Consider the following 17,120-nt stretch of genomic DNA (forward strand, 5'->3'; position numbering starts at 1 on the left):
AGGGGGAAGGTGGGGAGCTGGGGGCTCGAACTGGTAGGTATCTCTACGCCGGTCTTGCATGTTGCACCACCTGTGCTGAACCCGTTGTGCTACGGCCCGACCCCCGATTTGCAAATTTTTATGAGCTAGAAAGAATGAGTCAGACCAGAGCACCACTCGCCTCTGATGTAAGGGTTGAACCTGGGACCTCTTGGGCTTCAGGCGCCCAATTCTGAGCTCTAACACTGAAATATCTCCCTGGAGACAACATTGGAGTTGAGAAAAAAAATGCTAAGTTGCCCCTAAAACGATCTCCAAAGCATTTTGTGGAATAAGATGAAAACCTATCTCAATTTACCGATAGACATTCTTGCTGTTGTCGCTTATTAAAAAATTCTCATGATAAGTTTTGGATAAAGTGAGTTAGCTCATCTTTAGAATATATTTTATTTTATTTCAGGTAGAGGGAGAGAGAGAGAGACAGACTACAGCACCAAAACTTCCTTCAGTGCAGAGAGGACTGGGCTCAAACTTAGATCAAGTACTTGGCAAAGTAGCTCACTATCTGACTGAGCTATTTCACCAGTCCAGGAAGCAGTTTAGTTTAAGTCAGCTGTACTCTGCCAGGCTTCATGTCCTGGATAGAACTGAACATTTACAGAGCCTTAGCTATAGATATAAAAGCACTTTTCTTTAAAAATTAAAAAAAAAAATTGGGGATAGGGTGGGCTTTCTGAACCAAACAGAATATGATCCTGTTTTAGAACAGTATGAGGTAACATTGCTATGTCAGGGGAGTGTCATTTTTTTTTTTTTTTGAACTTTGAACATAAATTCTTCTTACAGTGTTTTTCCGGTTGCTGGGGACATTTTTTGGCTAGTGGATTTATTGGAACAGAGAGGAAGCCAGAACAGCCAAATTACTGCCCTCAAGTGCAAGTTTAGAAAGTGCTCTTGGCCACCAGAAAGTTGTATTTTAAATTAGTGTCTTTGGTATTCTAAATATCCACTGACCTAATCTTGACTGTTATCTGAGTTGACCTCAAGAATTTCACGCGTATTTCCTTCTGCACAGGCTGTTTTCATCTGGAATCTAAAAATAGCTGAAATATGTAAGATAAGTTTTAATACCTGCAAATGTTTGAACCTTTTGGACTGAGTTACTGCTGTTTCATGTACGTATGTTACAAAGCAGATAAGATACAGGAGGGGACAAAGATCAGGAAATACTTTTAGTTCAATGTACTGGGTCTTCTGAAGCCATGTAAATCTTAGACTGGCCTTTCTACCCAGATAATAAAAGCCTTCCAAAAAAAAAAAAAAAAAAAGGGGAAAACTGACATTGACTGAGCAGAAGTGACTCTCTCTGCCTTTCAAAACTGGTGCATGTGGAGCCTGGCTAAGCACACTCCCTGGTTCAGTTTTTCAGCCTTTAGGTTTTTTTTTTTTTTTTTGAGAGAGAGGGAGTCAGAGGGGAGAGAAACCATAGCCCTGCTTCTTCACCCATAGGGCTCATTCCTTGCTGTTTGTGGTACTCTCATGCAGTGTCAGGGTTAGAACCCAGGGCCTCACCCACAGGAAACTGGGTAATCTACCTGGTGAGCTATGTCCCAGGCCCAAAAGTTTTCTTAAGATTAACTTAAGATTTTCTGTTACTTTTCTCATTTGGTCTAGATATTTAGCAGCTAGCATATAAATAAACTGAATATATATATATATATATATATATATATATATACATGCTGTGGACTTTAAAAATAAATAGTATCACTTAGTTATTAGATCATTTAGACTCATGCCTGAGGTTCCAAAGTCCCAGGTTCAATCCCCCGCACCACCATAAACCAGAGCTAAGCAGTGCTCTGGTAAAAAATAAATAAATAAAGTAGGAACTTGATTACTTAGTGGAGTGTGAGTGGACTTTACTTTTTCATTTCTTTTCTTTATTTTTTTTCTTTTAATTGCCACCAGGGTTATCACTGGGACTCAGTGCCTGCATGATGAATCCACCATTCCCAGGGGCCATTTTTTTTTCCTTTTTAATTTCTTTCTTTTTTTATTTGATAGGACTGAGAAAAATTGAGAGGGGGAGGGGGAGATAAAGAGAGACATCTTCAGCACTGTTTCACCATTCATGAATCTTCCTCCTTGCATGTGGGGAACGTGGACTTGAACCCGAGTCCCTGTGCATGGTAATGTATGCACTCAACTGTGTGCGCCACTGCCTGGCCTGACGGGCCCCTTCTAGTTTGGTTTCTGATAAATTGAAGACTGGCCTTCACAGTTGATTTCCTTCCAATACTGGGCTTTTGACCTGGAGATTTCAGTGATGTTCTTGAATCTGCTAGTGATAGGATGATGATCCAGTGCCCAGATGCTGTGAACAATTCATGTCCTTAAAATTTAAAGGAACTGACTGTATCAGCATACTGCCCTCTTGCCTTCCAGAGGCTCTTTCTGAATGACCTTTATCTTTAGGTTGCAGGAGAGGCCTGCAGGCTAGGGGTAGGGGCTGGGCCCAAGGGAAGGAAGGAGGGTTTGAGTGAGGAATTTCTCCATTGCACCTATCTCTCCTGCCAGCCAGACACCTTGGTGCCCCCCTAGGCAGGAGTTGTGTGCCAACTCCTGATGGAATGAATGGATGCCTTGACTTCCTTGATGCCTTAAATGTCATCAAAGACAATACCTCACTGGTGAAAGAAGTACTTATGTGTAGAATTTTCTGTGCTAAAGATGCAGTGTGAAATTTTCAACTGTTTAAGGGAACTGGAGACTCTGAAAAGACCCAATATTACTTGAGTATGTGAATGTTTTTCTAAGCATTTTAAATTTATTGTTTGACATATTTAAATTGTAGTAATATAGCTATGTGGTCCAGAAGGTGGCACAGTGCCTGAAGTGCTGGGCTCTCACGTAATACAAGGTCCTGAGGTTGGTCACTGGCATTCCATGTACCAGTGATGTCTGCTTTCCTTTCAGTAATGAATACATAAAATATTAAAAATAAAATCAACACAATTAAATTCCTTAGTATTTTCTTATAAAAATATTATTTATTTATTATTGGATAGAGACAGAAAGAAATTGAGAGGGGGGAGGTAGAAAGGAGAGAGACAGAGAAACACCCACAGTCCTGCTTCACCACTTGTGAAGCTTCACCCCTGCAAGTGGGGACCAGGGCCTTGAACCTGGGTCCTTGCACACTGCAATGTGAGTGCTTAACCAGGTATGCCCTGCCTGGCCCCCCTTATTATTATTATTTTTAATATTTTACTTATTTATTGGATATAGACAGAGAAATCTTAAGGGGAGGAGAATTTGAGGGGGGGAGAGAGAGGCTGCAATTTCATTCTCAAAGCTTTCCCCCTGCAGGTGGGGACTGGGGCCTTGAACCCAGGTCTTGTGCATTATAACAAGTGAGTACTCAAGTGAGTACACCACTGCCTAAATCTCTTATTTTGATCTTCACCAATCCTAGGGGAGAGCGCCCTATTGGACTCATCTCCATTTTACAGATGAGCAAATTATTGTTTTGCTTCAAGTATATTTTTGAAGTCAAACTAGGCAAAGAAAGTTGAGCCTGAGGAGGAAGAGAAATTTTTGTGAGTAGAAGAAGCCTGAGCTGCTGAGGGCAGAGCTGCTGTTAGCTAGGAAACCTTTCGTGAGTTGCTCCCTGGCAGAGTTGGAAGCCTTGGGCTGATGCAATACAGCCCAGGAGAATTCCCAGCTGAGACATTCTCCAAAGCAGTGTTGGGCTGCGCTGCTATGTGTGGATGTCTGGGGGCAGGGACCGCTGCTGGAGCCGAGTCTGCTTCTAAACAGAACGTGGTAGAACCAAGGAATCCCTTCCCGTGCTGCTGGTCTTTCCTGGGGAGCTGGATCATCATAATGTGGTGTCTGTGTGTACCGGGCATCCTTCCACCTGCGGCAACAGTTTACACCCCATTCAACCCTTTGTGAATGGTGGATGTGGGGACAGGGCCACTATACATGGCTACTCCGTTTAAAATTCTGCTGATTCTCTTTGCTTAACTTTCATCTCTTTCTCTCCCCCCCCCCCCCCACCTCCAAGTGCCTGCACTATGAATCCACTGCTTCTGGAGTCCATTTTCCCCCATTGTTGCTGCTGTTGTTGGATAGGACAAAGAGAAATTGAGAGGGAAGGGAAAGACAGAGAGGGGAAGAGAAAGACACCTGCAGACCTGCTTCACTGCTCATGAAGTGCGCACCCTGCAGACCCTGCAGGTGGGGAACGGGGGCTCAAACCGGGGTCCTTGTGCATGGTGATATATGCTCTCAACGAACGAGGTGTGCCACCACCAGGCTCCAGTTTAGGAATTTGTATTTGTTTAGGATTTTACTTGCCTTTTCAATTACCCATTTATTTTATTTTTTATTATTAAAAAATTAATACTTATTTATTTTCCCTCTTGTTGTTCTTTTTTTTTTTTTATTGTAGCTGTAGTTGTTATTGATGTCTTCGTTGTTAGGACAGAGAGAAATGGAGAGAGGAGGGGAAGACAGAGAGAGGGGAGAGTAAGATAGACACCTGCAGACCTGCTTCACCACCTGTGAAGTGACTCCCCTGCGGGTGGGGGGCCGGGGAGCTCGAACCGGGATCCTTAACGCCGGTCCTTGTGCTTTGCGTCATGTGCGCTTAACCCGCTGTGCTACCGCCGACTCCTTCATTTACCCATATATAAGAGAGGGAGAGAGAACCAGAACTCCTGCATTCTGGGAACTGAACTCAGGACCTCGTTAGAAGGTCCTACACGTGGTCCAGGAGGTGGCGCAGTGGATAAAACATCGGACTGTCAAGCATGAGGTCCTGAGTTCAATCCCCAGCAGTACAGGTACCAGATGTCTGGCTCTTTCTCTCTCCTCCTATGTTTCTCATTTTAATAAATAAATAAAATCTTTAAAAAAACAAAGAAGGTCCTATACTTTCAGGTTCCGGATGCTGGCGCACCTGGCTGAGCACACCCATTACAGTGCGCAAGGACTCGGGTTAGAGCCTCTGGTCCCCACCCACAGGGGGGAAAGCTTTGCAAGTGGTGAAGCATTGCTGCAGCTGTCTCTGTCTCTTTCCCTCTCTATCACCCCCTTCCCTTTTGATTTCTGGCTATCAAATAAAAATAAAGATAATAAAAAATTTTTTTTAAATGTCCTATACTTTCTCCATGGCGCCATATTCTGGGCTGTTTGCAGTTTGCTTGTTTTATGAAAGGGAGGGAGAGGGACAGAGCAGAGCAACCTGTAGGCCCCAAGCTGTGCCTGTCTTCTACTTTCCAGCTAACTCCCGGCCACTGATTTTAGGATTTGAACTCCTACAGTGTTGCTTGCTTCTCGGTTCAGTCATTCTCAAGTCGCTCATGGTAACGGTAACAGTAACATAAGAGCCGCGAGGCAGTTGGGGAGGGAGTTCCAAGAAGCCGCATGTTTGGTTCCTGGCATTGCACATATCTGCTCTGATCTCTTAGAAAATAAATAAATACAGGCTGGGGGTAGGGGGGGGGAGGGGAAGAAAGGAAGAACAGTAGAGTTGGTGTATTTTTAATTTTTTTCAAGACAGTGGAAAATGTATTGGGCAATATCTCTTCAGGCAATGAAATTTAACATTGACTAGATTCTTTGCTCACATGGATTAAGGCCCATATTCATTTGGAGTTCTAAAATCACATTTTTTTTTTTAATTTGTAGAACCACCGCCTTGCGTATTTGACTGCTTCTGGGGTGATATTTTCATCTAAGGAAGGAAATAGGAGTTCCCCCCCCAGTGCTGTGGCTTTCTCATGTGGTGCTGGGACTTCACCGTGGAGCACATACATGGCACGGCCCACATGCCACCTCTGAACTATTGATCTAGCCTGTTTTTTTTAAGCTTTGGACTCTTTTTTTTTTTAAATAATTTATTTCTTTATTGGGGAATTAATGCTTTACATTCAACAGTAAATACAATAGTTTGAACATGCATAACATTCCCCAGATTCCCATTTAACAATACAACCCCCACTATTTCATTCATCATTTTTCATGGACCTGTATTCTCCCCACCTACCCACCCACCCCAGAGTCTTTTACTTTGGTGTAATACTCCAATTCCATTTCAGGTTTGACTTGTGCTGGCCTGTTTTTAGACCCCTGGTTTACTTGATCTTTATGGTTATCTTTCCCCAAGTACCACAGTCATTTCTATATAATACACCACTACAATGTTAAAAATAACTTGATTTTCTCTTTTATTTATTTATTTATTTATTTTTTGACTAGAGACACAATTGAGGGTAGATAGAGAGGGAGACCGCTATACTTTTTGCCCTGCATATACCAGAGCACTGTTCAGCTCTGGTTTTTGGTCGTATAGGGGATTGAACCTGGGATCTTGGAGCCTCAGGCATGAGAGTCTCTTTGCATAACCACTATGCTATCTAACCCCACCCTTAAGTAACACATGGTGCATTTCACTGGCATGTGGGGTGTCAGGGATTGAACTTGGAACCTCCTGTTACTGCACTACCTTCTGGATATATACATGTATATATAGGCATCTCCTGAGCTTCACCAAGATAGGCTGATGTATTTTTCCCCATAGAACTAGACAGGGTGGGGGAGATAGTATAGTGATTATGTAAAGACTTTCATGCCAGGGGTGGTGCAGCTGGTTTAGCGCACATGCGCAAAGCGCAAAGACTAGCACAATGATCCTGGTTTGAGCCCCCGGCTCCCCTCCTACAGGGGAGGGGATCACTTCACAAGTGGTGTAGCAGGTCTGCAGGTGTCTATCTTTCTCTCCCCCTGTCTGTTTCCTCCTCTTCTCTCAATTTCTCTCTGTCCTATCCAACATCAGTGACAACAATAACAACAACAACAAGGGCAACAAAAGGGAAAAAAATGGCCTCAAGGAGCACCGAGCCCCAGCAATAACCCTGGAGGAAAAAAAAAAAAAAGACTTTCATGCCTGAGGCTCCAGAATCCCAGATTTAATACCCCACACCACTGTAAGGCAGAGTTGAGCAGTGCTCTGGTAGAAACAGACACACAGGGAGTTGGGCAGTAGCGAGCGAAGCAGGTTCAGCGCACGTGGTACAAAGTGCAAGGACCGGCATAAGGATCCTGGTTCGAGCCCCCGGCTCCCCACCTGCAGGTGGGTCCCTTCACAGACGGTGAAGCAGGTCTGCAGGTGTCTGTCTTTCTCTCCCCCTCTCTGTCTTCCCCTCCTCTCTCCATTTCTCTCTGTCCTATCCAACGACATCAGTAACAACAACAAGGGCAACAAAAGGGAAAATAAATAAAGAAATAACAAAGTTGAATGTTAAAAAAAAAAAAAAAAGAAAGAAACAGACACACACACACACAGACAGACAGACAGACAGATGCAAGGAGAAAGAAACTATAGCACCAAAGCTTCCTCCAGTGCAGCGAGGGCTGGTCTTGAATCTTGGTTGTGTGTGTGAAAAGCAGTGCATTATCTTAAGCTATTGCGCCAGCCCCGTGCAATTATAATTTTATGAGTTTTGAAAGTTTTGTTTTTTTTTTTAATTTTTATGAGAACTAGAGAGAAGCGAGAAACTCAGAGCAAGACTTTATCTGACACCGGAGATGGTGGCGTCAGACAAAGTCTGGCTGAGCTCAGGACTTCTTGTTTTTTTGAGAGTCCAGCACTTACCTACTTTGTTTATTTAAATATTTTATTCATTATATTCTATTGAGATACAGATGGAGTGACGCAGAGAGAGAAAGAAAGAGCACTGCTTAGCTCTAGGTTATGGAGATTGAACCTGGGACTTTGAAGCCTCAGACAAGAGAGCCTCTTTGCATAACCGCTATGCCATTTACTCCTGCCCGGTCTTTAGCAGAACCATTAAGCTGTTTCCCTGGCCAGAGTCTAGCATTCAGTTCTCTGCTGTTGCTCACTCCATTCACTATGGTGAGACAAGATGCATAACTATGACTTGAGTTCAGGAGATGATTACACAGCTTTCCTGTGACTTATCTCAGTGTGAAAACTGGAACGTGGGCCAGTTTCTTTCTTTTTTTAATATTTATTTATTCCCGTTTGTTTTATTGTTGTAGTTATTATTGTTGTTATTGATGTTGGCTTTCTGGGATAGGACAGAGAGAAATGGAGAGAGGAAGGGAAGAGAAAGATAGACACCTGTAGTGCTTCACTGCCTGTGAAGTGACCCCCCCCATGCAGGTGGGGAGCAAGGGGCTTGAACCGGGATCCTTACTCCGGTCCTTGCGCTTTGCGCCATGTGCGCTTAACCCACTGCGCTACAGCGAGACTCCCAACATGGATCAGTTTCATTAGACAAGCCATCTGTCTCAATTGAAAAAAAAGGGTGGGGGGCGCTGAGCAGTAGCGCAGCAGGTTAAGCGCACATGGCGCAAAGCAAAAGGATCGGTGTAAGGATCCCGGTTCGAGCTCTCAGCTTCCCACCTGCAGAGGGTCGCCTCACAAGCAGTGAAGCAGGTCTGCAGGTCTTTCTCTCCTCTTCTTTGTCTTCCCCTCCACTCTCGATTTCTGTCTGTCCTATCCAACAACAACAGTTATAACAACAGTAACAAAGGCAACAAAATGGAAAAATAGCCTCCAGGAGCAGTGGATTAGTAGTGCTGGTACCCAGCCCCAGTGATAACCCTGGAGGCAAGAAAAGAAAAAAAAAAAGCCAGTGTTTGTGAGTTAAAATAGTAAGTCATTTGTTGGAATGGGATACTAGAAATTCACTGTAGTGGTGTTCTGGGAGGTGGCACAGTGGATAAAGCACTGGGCTTTCAAGCATGAGGTCCTGAGTTCGAGCCCTGGCAGCACAGGTACCAGAGTGATGTCTGATTCTTTCTCTCTCCCATCTCATAAGTAAATAAATAATAATAAAAATAAATGCACTGTATAAATGTATTATTCCACACACATATTTTTCTTTTTTCTTTTAAAATATTTATTCCCTTTTGTTGCCCTTGTTTTTATTGTTATAGTTATTATTGTTGATATTGTTGTTGCTGGATAGGACAGAGAGAAATGGAGAGAGGAGGGGAAGACAGAGAGGGGGAGAGAAAGATAGGCACCTGCAGACCTGCTTCAGCGCCCGTGAAGTGACGCCCCTGCAGTTGCGGAGCTGGGGCTCAAACCGGGATCCTTATGCCGGTCCTTGTGCTTTGAGCCACGTGCGCTGAACCCGCTGCGCTAACACAGATTTTTTTCTTAATAATTTTTTACTTGATAGGTTGGAGAGAAATTGAGAGGGGAGGTAAAGACAGAGAAGGAAAGAGAAAGACACATGCAGGCCTGCTTCACGGCTTGTGAAGCCTCGCCTCCTGCAGGTGGGGAGCGGGGGCTCAAACCTGAGTCCTCGTGGTTGCTAACATATGCCCTTAACGGGGTGCACCACCACGCGACCCCCCCCTCCACACAAATATATTTTTACAAAATATTATTAGTGAGCAAGAGGGAGATAGAGAACCAGCGCATCACTGACTCATGTGGTGCTGGGGATTGAACTCTGAACCTCACACCCATGAGTGCGATGCTTTATCCCGTGCACCACCTCCAGGCTGCTAGAAATGCCCTAGCATAATCTGAAAACTGGTTAATTAAAATGGTTGTAGAGTCAAGGACTCAGTCTCAGCCTCAGTTTTCTGGGTCCCAAACAAAATAATCTGGGCCAGAGGAATAGTTTACCTGGTAGGGTGCCAGCCGTGCTGTACCTGAGGTCCAGGTCTTCTGGTCATATGGGTGAGTACCATGGAGAGACAGCTCTTGTATTATTGTCATCCTCGCTGCCTCTCCCTCCCTCTACCCCACTCCCGGTCTGTCTGTCCCTGAAAAAGCAACCTTGGGAGCAGTGAAATCATGCACGTGCTTGACCTCAATTCAGAAAAAATAAACACATTTGGGGGCTGGGCGGTAGCACAGCTGGTTGAGCTCACGTGGTGCAGAGTGCAAGGACCCGCATAGGGATCCCAGTTCGAGCCCCCTGCTCCCCACCTGCAGGGGAGTCGCTTCACAAGCGGTGAGGCAGGTGTCTATCATTCTCTCCCCCTCTCTGTCTTCCCCTCCCCTCCCGATTTCTCTCTGTCCTACCCAACAACAACAACAGCAATAATAGTAACAACAACACCGATAAACAACAAGGGCAACAAAAGGAGGAAAAAACAATGCCCCTCCGGGGGAGTCGGGTGGTAGCTCAGCAGGTTAAGCGCACGTGGCACAAAGTGCAAGGGCCGGCTTAAGGATCCTGGTTCGAGCCCCCGGCTCCCCACCTGCAGGGGAGTCACTTCACAGGTGGTGAAGCAGGTCTGCAGGTGTCTGTCTTTCTCTCCCTGTCTCTGTCTTCTCTTCCTCTCTCCATTTCTCTCTGTCCTCTCTGTCTTCCCCTCCTCTCTCCATTTCTCTCTCTCCTATCTAACAATGATGACATCAATAACAACAACAATAATTACAACAACAATGAAAAACAACAAGGGCAACAAAGGGGGAAATAAATAAATATTAAAACAACAACAACAACAAAAAAGCAATGGCCTCCGGGAGCAGTGGATTCGTAGCGCAGGCACCGAGCCCCAGCGATAACCCTGGAGGCAAAATAAATAAATAAATAATATTAAAATAAACATGTTTTCCATCGCAGTGCAAATCTCTTTCACCCTAACAGTAAACGTCACACCTGGTCTCTTGTCTTTTCTCCCTCTACTGGAACGTGAGCAACAGTGTTTGACGCATACTAGGAGTTCTTGAGAAGTGGATCCCTTGCAGATGGGGAGTGGGGGCTTGAACCGGTCCTTAAGCTTGGTAATATGTGCGCTTAATGGGGTGGGCCAGCGCCTGCCCCCCCCCCCCGAAGTCTAAAGAATGGCCTTAGTGTGTGTGTCTCTGGGTCATTGTATTCATAGCATCTTATTGTTCAGGCTAGGAAATAGTCAAGATATGAGTGAGCATATGCTTGGATAGTCATGCCAAATTATACTTTAGAATTTTTTTCAGTAATCCTTAAACTTGAATGCTACAACAGAAAGTCTGACCTTCTGAGGACTCAGTTATTTGAACTTCAATTTAATAATTTTTCAGTATAATTTGCTGATATGCTGATGATATTATCCTGAGGTGATATTGTATATTTTTTATCTCGTCTAAGAAAAAAAAAGCCTACTATATTAATGCAGATTAAAACCAAACCAAACACCCACAGGAAACGTAAAATAAACTTGCAGCAAGGTGACCACTGTACTTTCTGTTCAAAGGAAGGAGTCCTTTGCTTCACTGTTGATGGTGGGTTTGAATTAGGTTAATCCGCACTCAGGCCCCATGTTAGGTGAGCTCTGCCTGGGGTAGATTTTATCTAGCGCTCTCTCAGATCTCTTCCCTGATGAAAAGTCTTGTGGCAACTGCCTAGACTAAGAAAGGCATCAGGATAAAATTATTGTAATTTAACAGGGAATTAATTTTTATCAAACGCAAGGCATCAGTTGCTAAAATCCTCTGGCTGACTAATGTGTGTTTCCCTCTGAACTGCTTCACAAATAGCTTACCCAAAGAAACTCAAAATACTTAGGGAGTCGGGCTGCAGCACAGCGGGTTAAGCGCAGGTGGCGCAAAGCACAAGGACCGGCATAAGAATCCCGGTTCGAACCCCGGCTCCCCACCTGCAGGGGAGTCGCTTCACAGGCAGTGAAGCAGGTCTGCAGGTGTCTGTCTTTCTCTCCTCCTCTCTGTCTTCCCCTCCTCTCTCCATTTCTCTCTGTCCTATCCAACAATGACAACAACAATAATAACTACAACAGTAAAACAACAAGGGCAACAAAAGGGAATAAATAAATAAAATAAATATTACAAAAAAAAATAAAAAAAATACTTAGACAAGAAATGTCTAGGGGGTTAAGTACGGGTTGTGTCCTGAGGGGGTTTGGATCTGCTCCTCATGACTGGTGTCTGTTTAGATGACTGGTGACTTGGTACACTGCTCTCTGCTATACAAGCACAGAAACCTGTAAGCTAGCTTGTCCTGGGAACATAGAGCTTAATTACCAAAAAAAAAAAAAAAAGCAGGTCAATCATGTCTGAAAAGAGTCCAGATTACTTGTGTAATATTAGGGAAGTAGCAGCGAAAAATATAAGCAGCATCTAAGAAATCATTACATAGGGCTGGGGGATACCATCATAGTTCTGCAGAAGACTCTCATGCCTGGGACTCTGAGGTCTTAGGTTCAGTCCCCAGCATCACCATAAACCAGATATAAGCAGTGCTCTGGTCTCTTTCTCTGTATCTCATGAAAAAAAAAAGTTATATATATTTGAATCACATTATAAAAAATACTATATTTAGGACCGAAAAGAGGGTGAATGTAAAACTAGTTAACAATGAAAAAGTCTCGTGGAAAGCTATTGAAAATTGATGTAGGAGACCAGGCATATGCTACAATATGCAAGGACCCAGGCTCAAGCCCCTGGTCCCCACCTGAGGGGGAAACACTGCACAAGTAGTGAACTGGGTCTGTAAGTGTCTCTCTTGCCATCTACTTCCCTCTCCTCTCTCAGTTTCTGGCTGTCTCTAGCCAAGAAATAAATAAAGATAATTAAAAAGAAGAGAATTGATCTAAGGGATGCTGGAAGACTTAGTGACTTAGAGGCTTCTGTTGGGAGAGTCTCCATAGGTCAGATAGTAGATCTTCTTCTAGCGTTTGCCCTTCTTCCGTAGCCAGTTAATGGCTTTGAAAGTGACTGGGATCCATGTGGATTCAGTCAGCTAGGAAGGATCGTCAGTTTCCCCAATGAATGGGTACTCACGAGATGCACCACGGGAAGGTCGATCCAATGCATCCCAGATAGTAGATGAAGAGAAGCCACATGGAGGTGGTGTTTCCTCTGGGGAAGGATACTGGACAACGAGACAGGAGGGTGAGGAGCATGAACATAAAGCCAGTAATTCAGTTCTGGTCTATGGGGATTTTTTTCTTTCCCTCCAGGCTTATCACTGGGACTCAGTGCCAGCACTATGAATCCACTGCTCCTGAAGGCTATTGTTTTCCATTTTTTGGATAGGACAGAGAGAAATTGAGAGAAAGGTAGACCTGCAGACCTGCTTCACCACCTGTGAAGCGTCCTCCCTGTAGGTGGGGCGCTGGGGGGCTTCACCTGGGATCCTTGCTCGGGTCCTTGGGCTTCATACTAAGTGCACTTGACCTGGTGTGCCTCTGCCCGACCCTTTTTTTTTTTTTTGCCTCCAGGATTATTGCTGGGGCTTGGTGCCTGCACCATGAATCCACTACTCCTGAAGGCCATTTTTTTCTCCCCTTTTGTTGCCCTTGTTGTGGTTATTATTGTTGGTGTTGATGTCATTCATTGTTAGATAGGACAGAGAGAAATGGAGAGAGGAGGGCAAGACAGAGGGGGGAGAGAAAGACAGACACCTGCAGACCTGCTTTACCGCCTGTGAAGCGACTCCCCTGCAGGTGGGGAGCCTGGGGCTTGAACCGGGATTCTATTTATTTATTTATTTAAAAAAGGAGACATTAACAAAACCGTAGGATAGGAGGGTTACAACTCCACACAATTCCCACCACTAGATCTCTATATCCCATTCCCTCCCCTGATAGCTTTCCTATTCTTTATACCTCTGGGAGTATGGACCCAAGGTCATTGTGGGGTGCAGAAGGTGGAAGGTCTGGTTTCTGTAATTGCTTCCCCGCTGAACATGGGCATTGATTGGTCGATCCATACTCCCAGTCTGCCTCTCTCTTTCCCTAGTAGGGTGGGTCTCTGGGGAAGTGGAGCTCCATTGAACTGGGATTCTTAAGCCTGTCCTTGTGCTTTGGACCACTTGAGCTTAACCTGCTGCGCTACCGTCCGATCCCCCCCCCTTTTTTTTTTTATTAAAGCTGGAAGGTTGGTATCGAATGGAGCATATTATAATTCTGGGGAAAGAGATAAAAAATGGCCTCTGATAGTTGAAAGTTAAGGCACATAAGGTTTAAATTTCTTTTACAAAATAAACGGTTCTGCATATCCTAACATTAAAGGGAGAAGTTGGTTTTACTATTTGAACAGTCATCTATTCAAGGAAGGGACTAGTTTGAGTCCAATTCTGTTCTGTATTGTTTACCACCAGGGTTATCATGCTGGGCTGGGTGTCTACATGGTAATACCGGCACTCCTGGAGGCTGTTCTTCCTTTTCTGGAGAGGGAGAGAAAGGAAGTGAGACAGCATGGAGAGACCCCACAGCGCTGCTCCGCAGAGCCCTCCTTCCTGCAGGAGTTTCGGTGGCACTGTGTATGTTGCGTATGTGCGCTCTGAGCAGAGCTAATGAGGTTGCTTCTAAGGTTGTGTCTTTAGAGACACAATTATAACTTAGGCAGTTCCTCAGCCCAACTTTTTAAGGAAGGCAGAGTATTTTCCTTATGGGGAAAAAAATAAGATCAAAAACAGACTTAGTGGGGAAGTGACATGCTTAAGAATTGGGAGATGTGGGGAGTCTGGCGGTGGTGCAGCGGGTTAAGCGCATGTGGTGCAAAGCACAAGGACCGGCGTAAGGATCCCGGTTCGAGACCCCGGCTCCCCACGTAAAGGGGAGTCCCTTCACAAGCGGTGAAGCAGGTCTGCAGGTGTCTGTCTTTCTCTCCTCCTCTCTGTCTTCCCCTCCTCTCTCCATTTCTCTCTGTCCTATTCAATGATGACAACATCAGTAACAACAATAACTACAACAATAAAAAAACAATAAAGACAACAAAAGGGAATAAATAATTATTTAAAAAAATTTTTAAAAAGATTTGGGATTGGTGGGGTTGGGACTCAGTCCAGGCCTTTTCTGAGTTATTTGTTCATCTGATCAATGACAGGGTGCCTTGGTAATACTTATTTTATTTGCTTATTACTAGTATTCCATTTTTGTCAGAGCAGTGCTTAGATCTGACTGATGGTGGTGATGGGGATTGAACCTGGAACCTCAGAGCCTCAGGCATGACAGTCTTTTTGCAGAACCATCATGCTGTCTCCCTATCCTCTTATTTTATTTTATTCTCTTTATTAGATGGATACAGAGAAATCAAGAGGGGAGGGAGAGATACAGAAATCAGATAGATAGATTTAGTTAGACACAGACAGAATAACTGAAGCCCTGCTCCACTGTTCCTGAAGCTTCTCCCCTGCAGGTAGAGACTGGGGGGCTTGAACCTGAGTCCTTGTGCACTGTAACTTGTGTGTTCAACTGAGTGCACCATGGCCCAGCCCCCTTTTTCATTTTTTTAAAATGTGTCGCATGGTACACAGATAGCCTCTTGGGTCCTATTTATTTATTTTAATATATATTTTTTATTTATTTTAAAAAAGACATTAACAAAACCATAAGATAAGAGGGGTCCACACAATTCCCACCACCGCATCTCCGTATCCCGTCCCCTCCCCTGATAGCTTTCCTATTCTTTAACCCCCTGGGATATGGACCCAAGGTCATTGTGGGATGCAGAAGGTGGAAGGTCTGGCTTCTGTAATTGCTTCCCCGCTGAACATGGGCGTTGACAGGTCGATCCATACTTCCAGTCTCTCTCTTTCCCTAGTAGGGTGGGTCTCTAGGGAAGCTGAGCTCCAGGACACACTGGTGGGGTTGTCTGTCCAGGGAAGTCTGGTCAGCATCCTGCTAGCACCTGGAACCTGGTGGCTGAAAAGAGAGTTAACATACAAAGCCAAACAAATTGTTGACTAATCATGGACCTAAAGGCTGGAATAGTGCAGATGAAGTGTTGGGGGGGGTCCTCCATTTTGTAGATACTAGTAGGCATATTTTAGTTATATTTCAAAGGGCGTGTGCCTGGCTATACTAGTTTTTTTTTTTTTTCTTTTTTCTCCTGAGCCTGAAATCTGATATGCAGGTGGATCCAAGTTATTGTCTGGGGAGATGATGTCATGGCTGGAAAAGGGACAGAAATCTGGATCAGGGAAGAGAGTAGCTCCCTAATATGGGGAAGAGGTATAAATATTGTTGACTGTAAACCCCGTCGATTTGATGTGATCTGGGGCCCATATTCAGCTTAGGAGCTTCTGTGACCTCTGCATCCCTGTAGATCTGAGCTCACATTCTGTGGCTTATTTATTTATTTATTTATTGGTTGGCAAGAAAGGAAGACAAAGAGGAGAGACACCAGCACTGCTCCACCCTCAGTGCTCTCCATGGTGTCCCATGTGGCCTCAGGGCTTAACTGGAGAGCCTTGAGCATGGTAAGGCCTGCACTCTACCAGAGAGCTGTCTCCCAGCCCCAGTGTCTGCTCCATTCTGCTATCTAGGTTGTGAGTGAGTGAGGCATTTTTCTGTGTAGAGCTAGAGAAATGGCAGGCCTGGGAGTCGGGCTGTAGCGCAGCGGGTTAAGCGCAGGTGGCGCAAAGCACAAGGACCGGCATAAGGATCCCGGTTCGAGCCCGCGGCTCCCCACCTGCAGGGGAGTCGCTTCACAGGCGGTGAAGCAGGTCTGCAGGTGTCTGTCTTTCTCTCCTCCTCTCTGTCTTCCCCTTCTCTCTCCATTTCTCTCTGTCCTATCCAACAGCAACAATAATAACTACAACAATAAAACAACAAGGGCAACAAAAGGGAATAAATAAATAAAATAAATATTTAAAAAAAAAAGGAAAAAGAAATGGCGGGCCTGTCTATAACTATCTAGATAGGCCTGGCTTTCCCCCGCCCCCCTCCCTCTCTATCTTTCTTCCTCTCCAGGTTTTGCTCTTGTCTCTTTTTGAGAAAAGCCATAGAAAACTGCTGTCACTCCGTCCCAACTCACCGGCCCAAGTGGTCCTGAAATCCTGTGTGCCTCCCAGCTCCTTCAGTACCTTCTTTTTTTATCCCAGATCACCTACTTCAGCCTCTGGTACTACAATAAGCAGAATCAGCGCCGCTGGGTTGACTTGGAAAAACCTCTGAAGAAGCAGCTGGATAAACACGCGCTGGAACCGACCGTGTATTTCGGAGTGGTGTTCTACGTGTCCTCAGTGTCACAGCTGCAGCAGGAGATCACCAGGTGAGGTGGGACAGGCTGGCCGTCCTCAGGGAGTACTCTTGAGAGAGGTTGAGAAGGGAAACGAAGGTTGAAGTCAGGAGACAAAAAGTCAGCCTGGCCTTGCCACCACCGCTCAGTTGGAGTAACCCCGGTACAGGGAGGC

The 17,120-nt window shown here is 44.9% G+C and overlaps 1 protein-coding gene across 1 annotated transcript in view; it reads left to right on the forward strand.

The window, feature by feature from the left end:
* PTPN21 (protein tyrosine phosphatase non-receptor type 21) overlaps positions 1–17,120 on the forward strand; it is a 48,051-nt gene that overhangs the window by 11,953 nt on the left and 18,978 nt on the right. The window contains exon 3 of the mRNA XM_060181215.1: positions 16,809–16,978. Coding sequence (XP_060037198.1) covers positions 16,809–16,978 — 170 coding nt within the window. The remainder of the gene's footprint in view (positions 1–16,808; positions 16,979–17,120) is intronic.

Source organism: Erinaceus europaeus, chromosome 22, assembly GCF_950295315.1.
Source record: "Erinaceus europaeus chromosome 22, mEriEur2.1, whole genome shotgun sequence".
Taxonomy (NCBI): Eukaryota; Metazoa; Chordata; class Mammalia; order Eulipotyphla; family Erinaceidae; genus Erinaceus; species Erinaceus europaeus.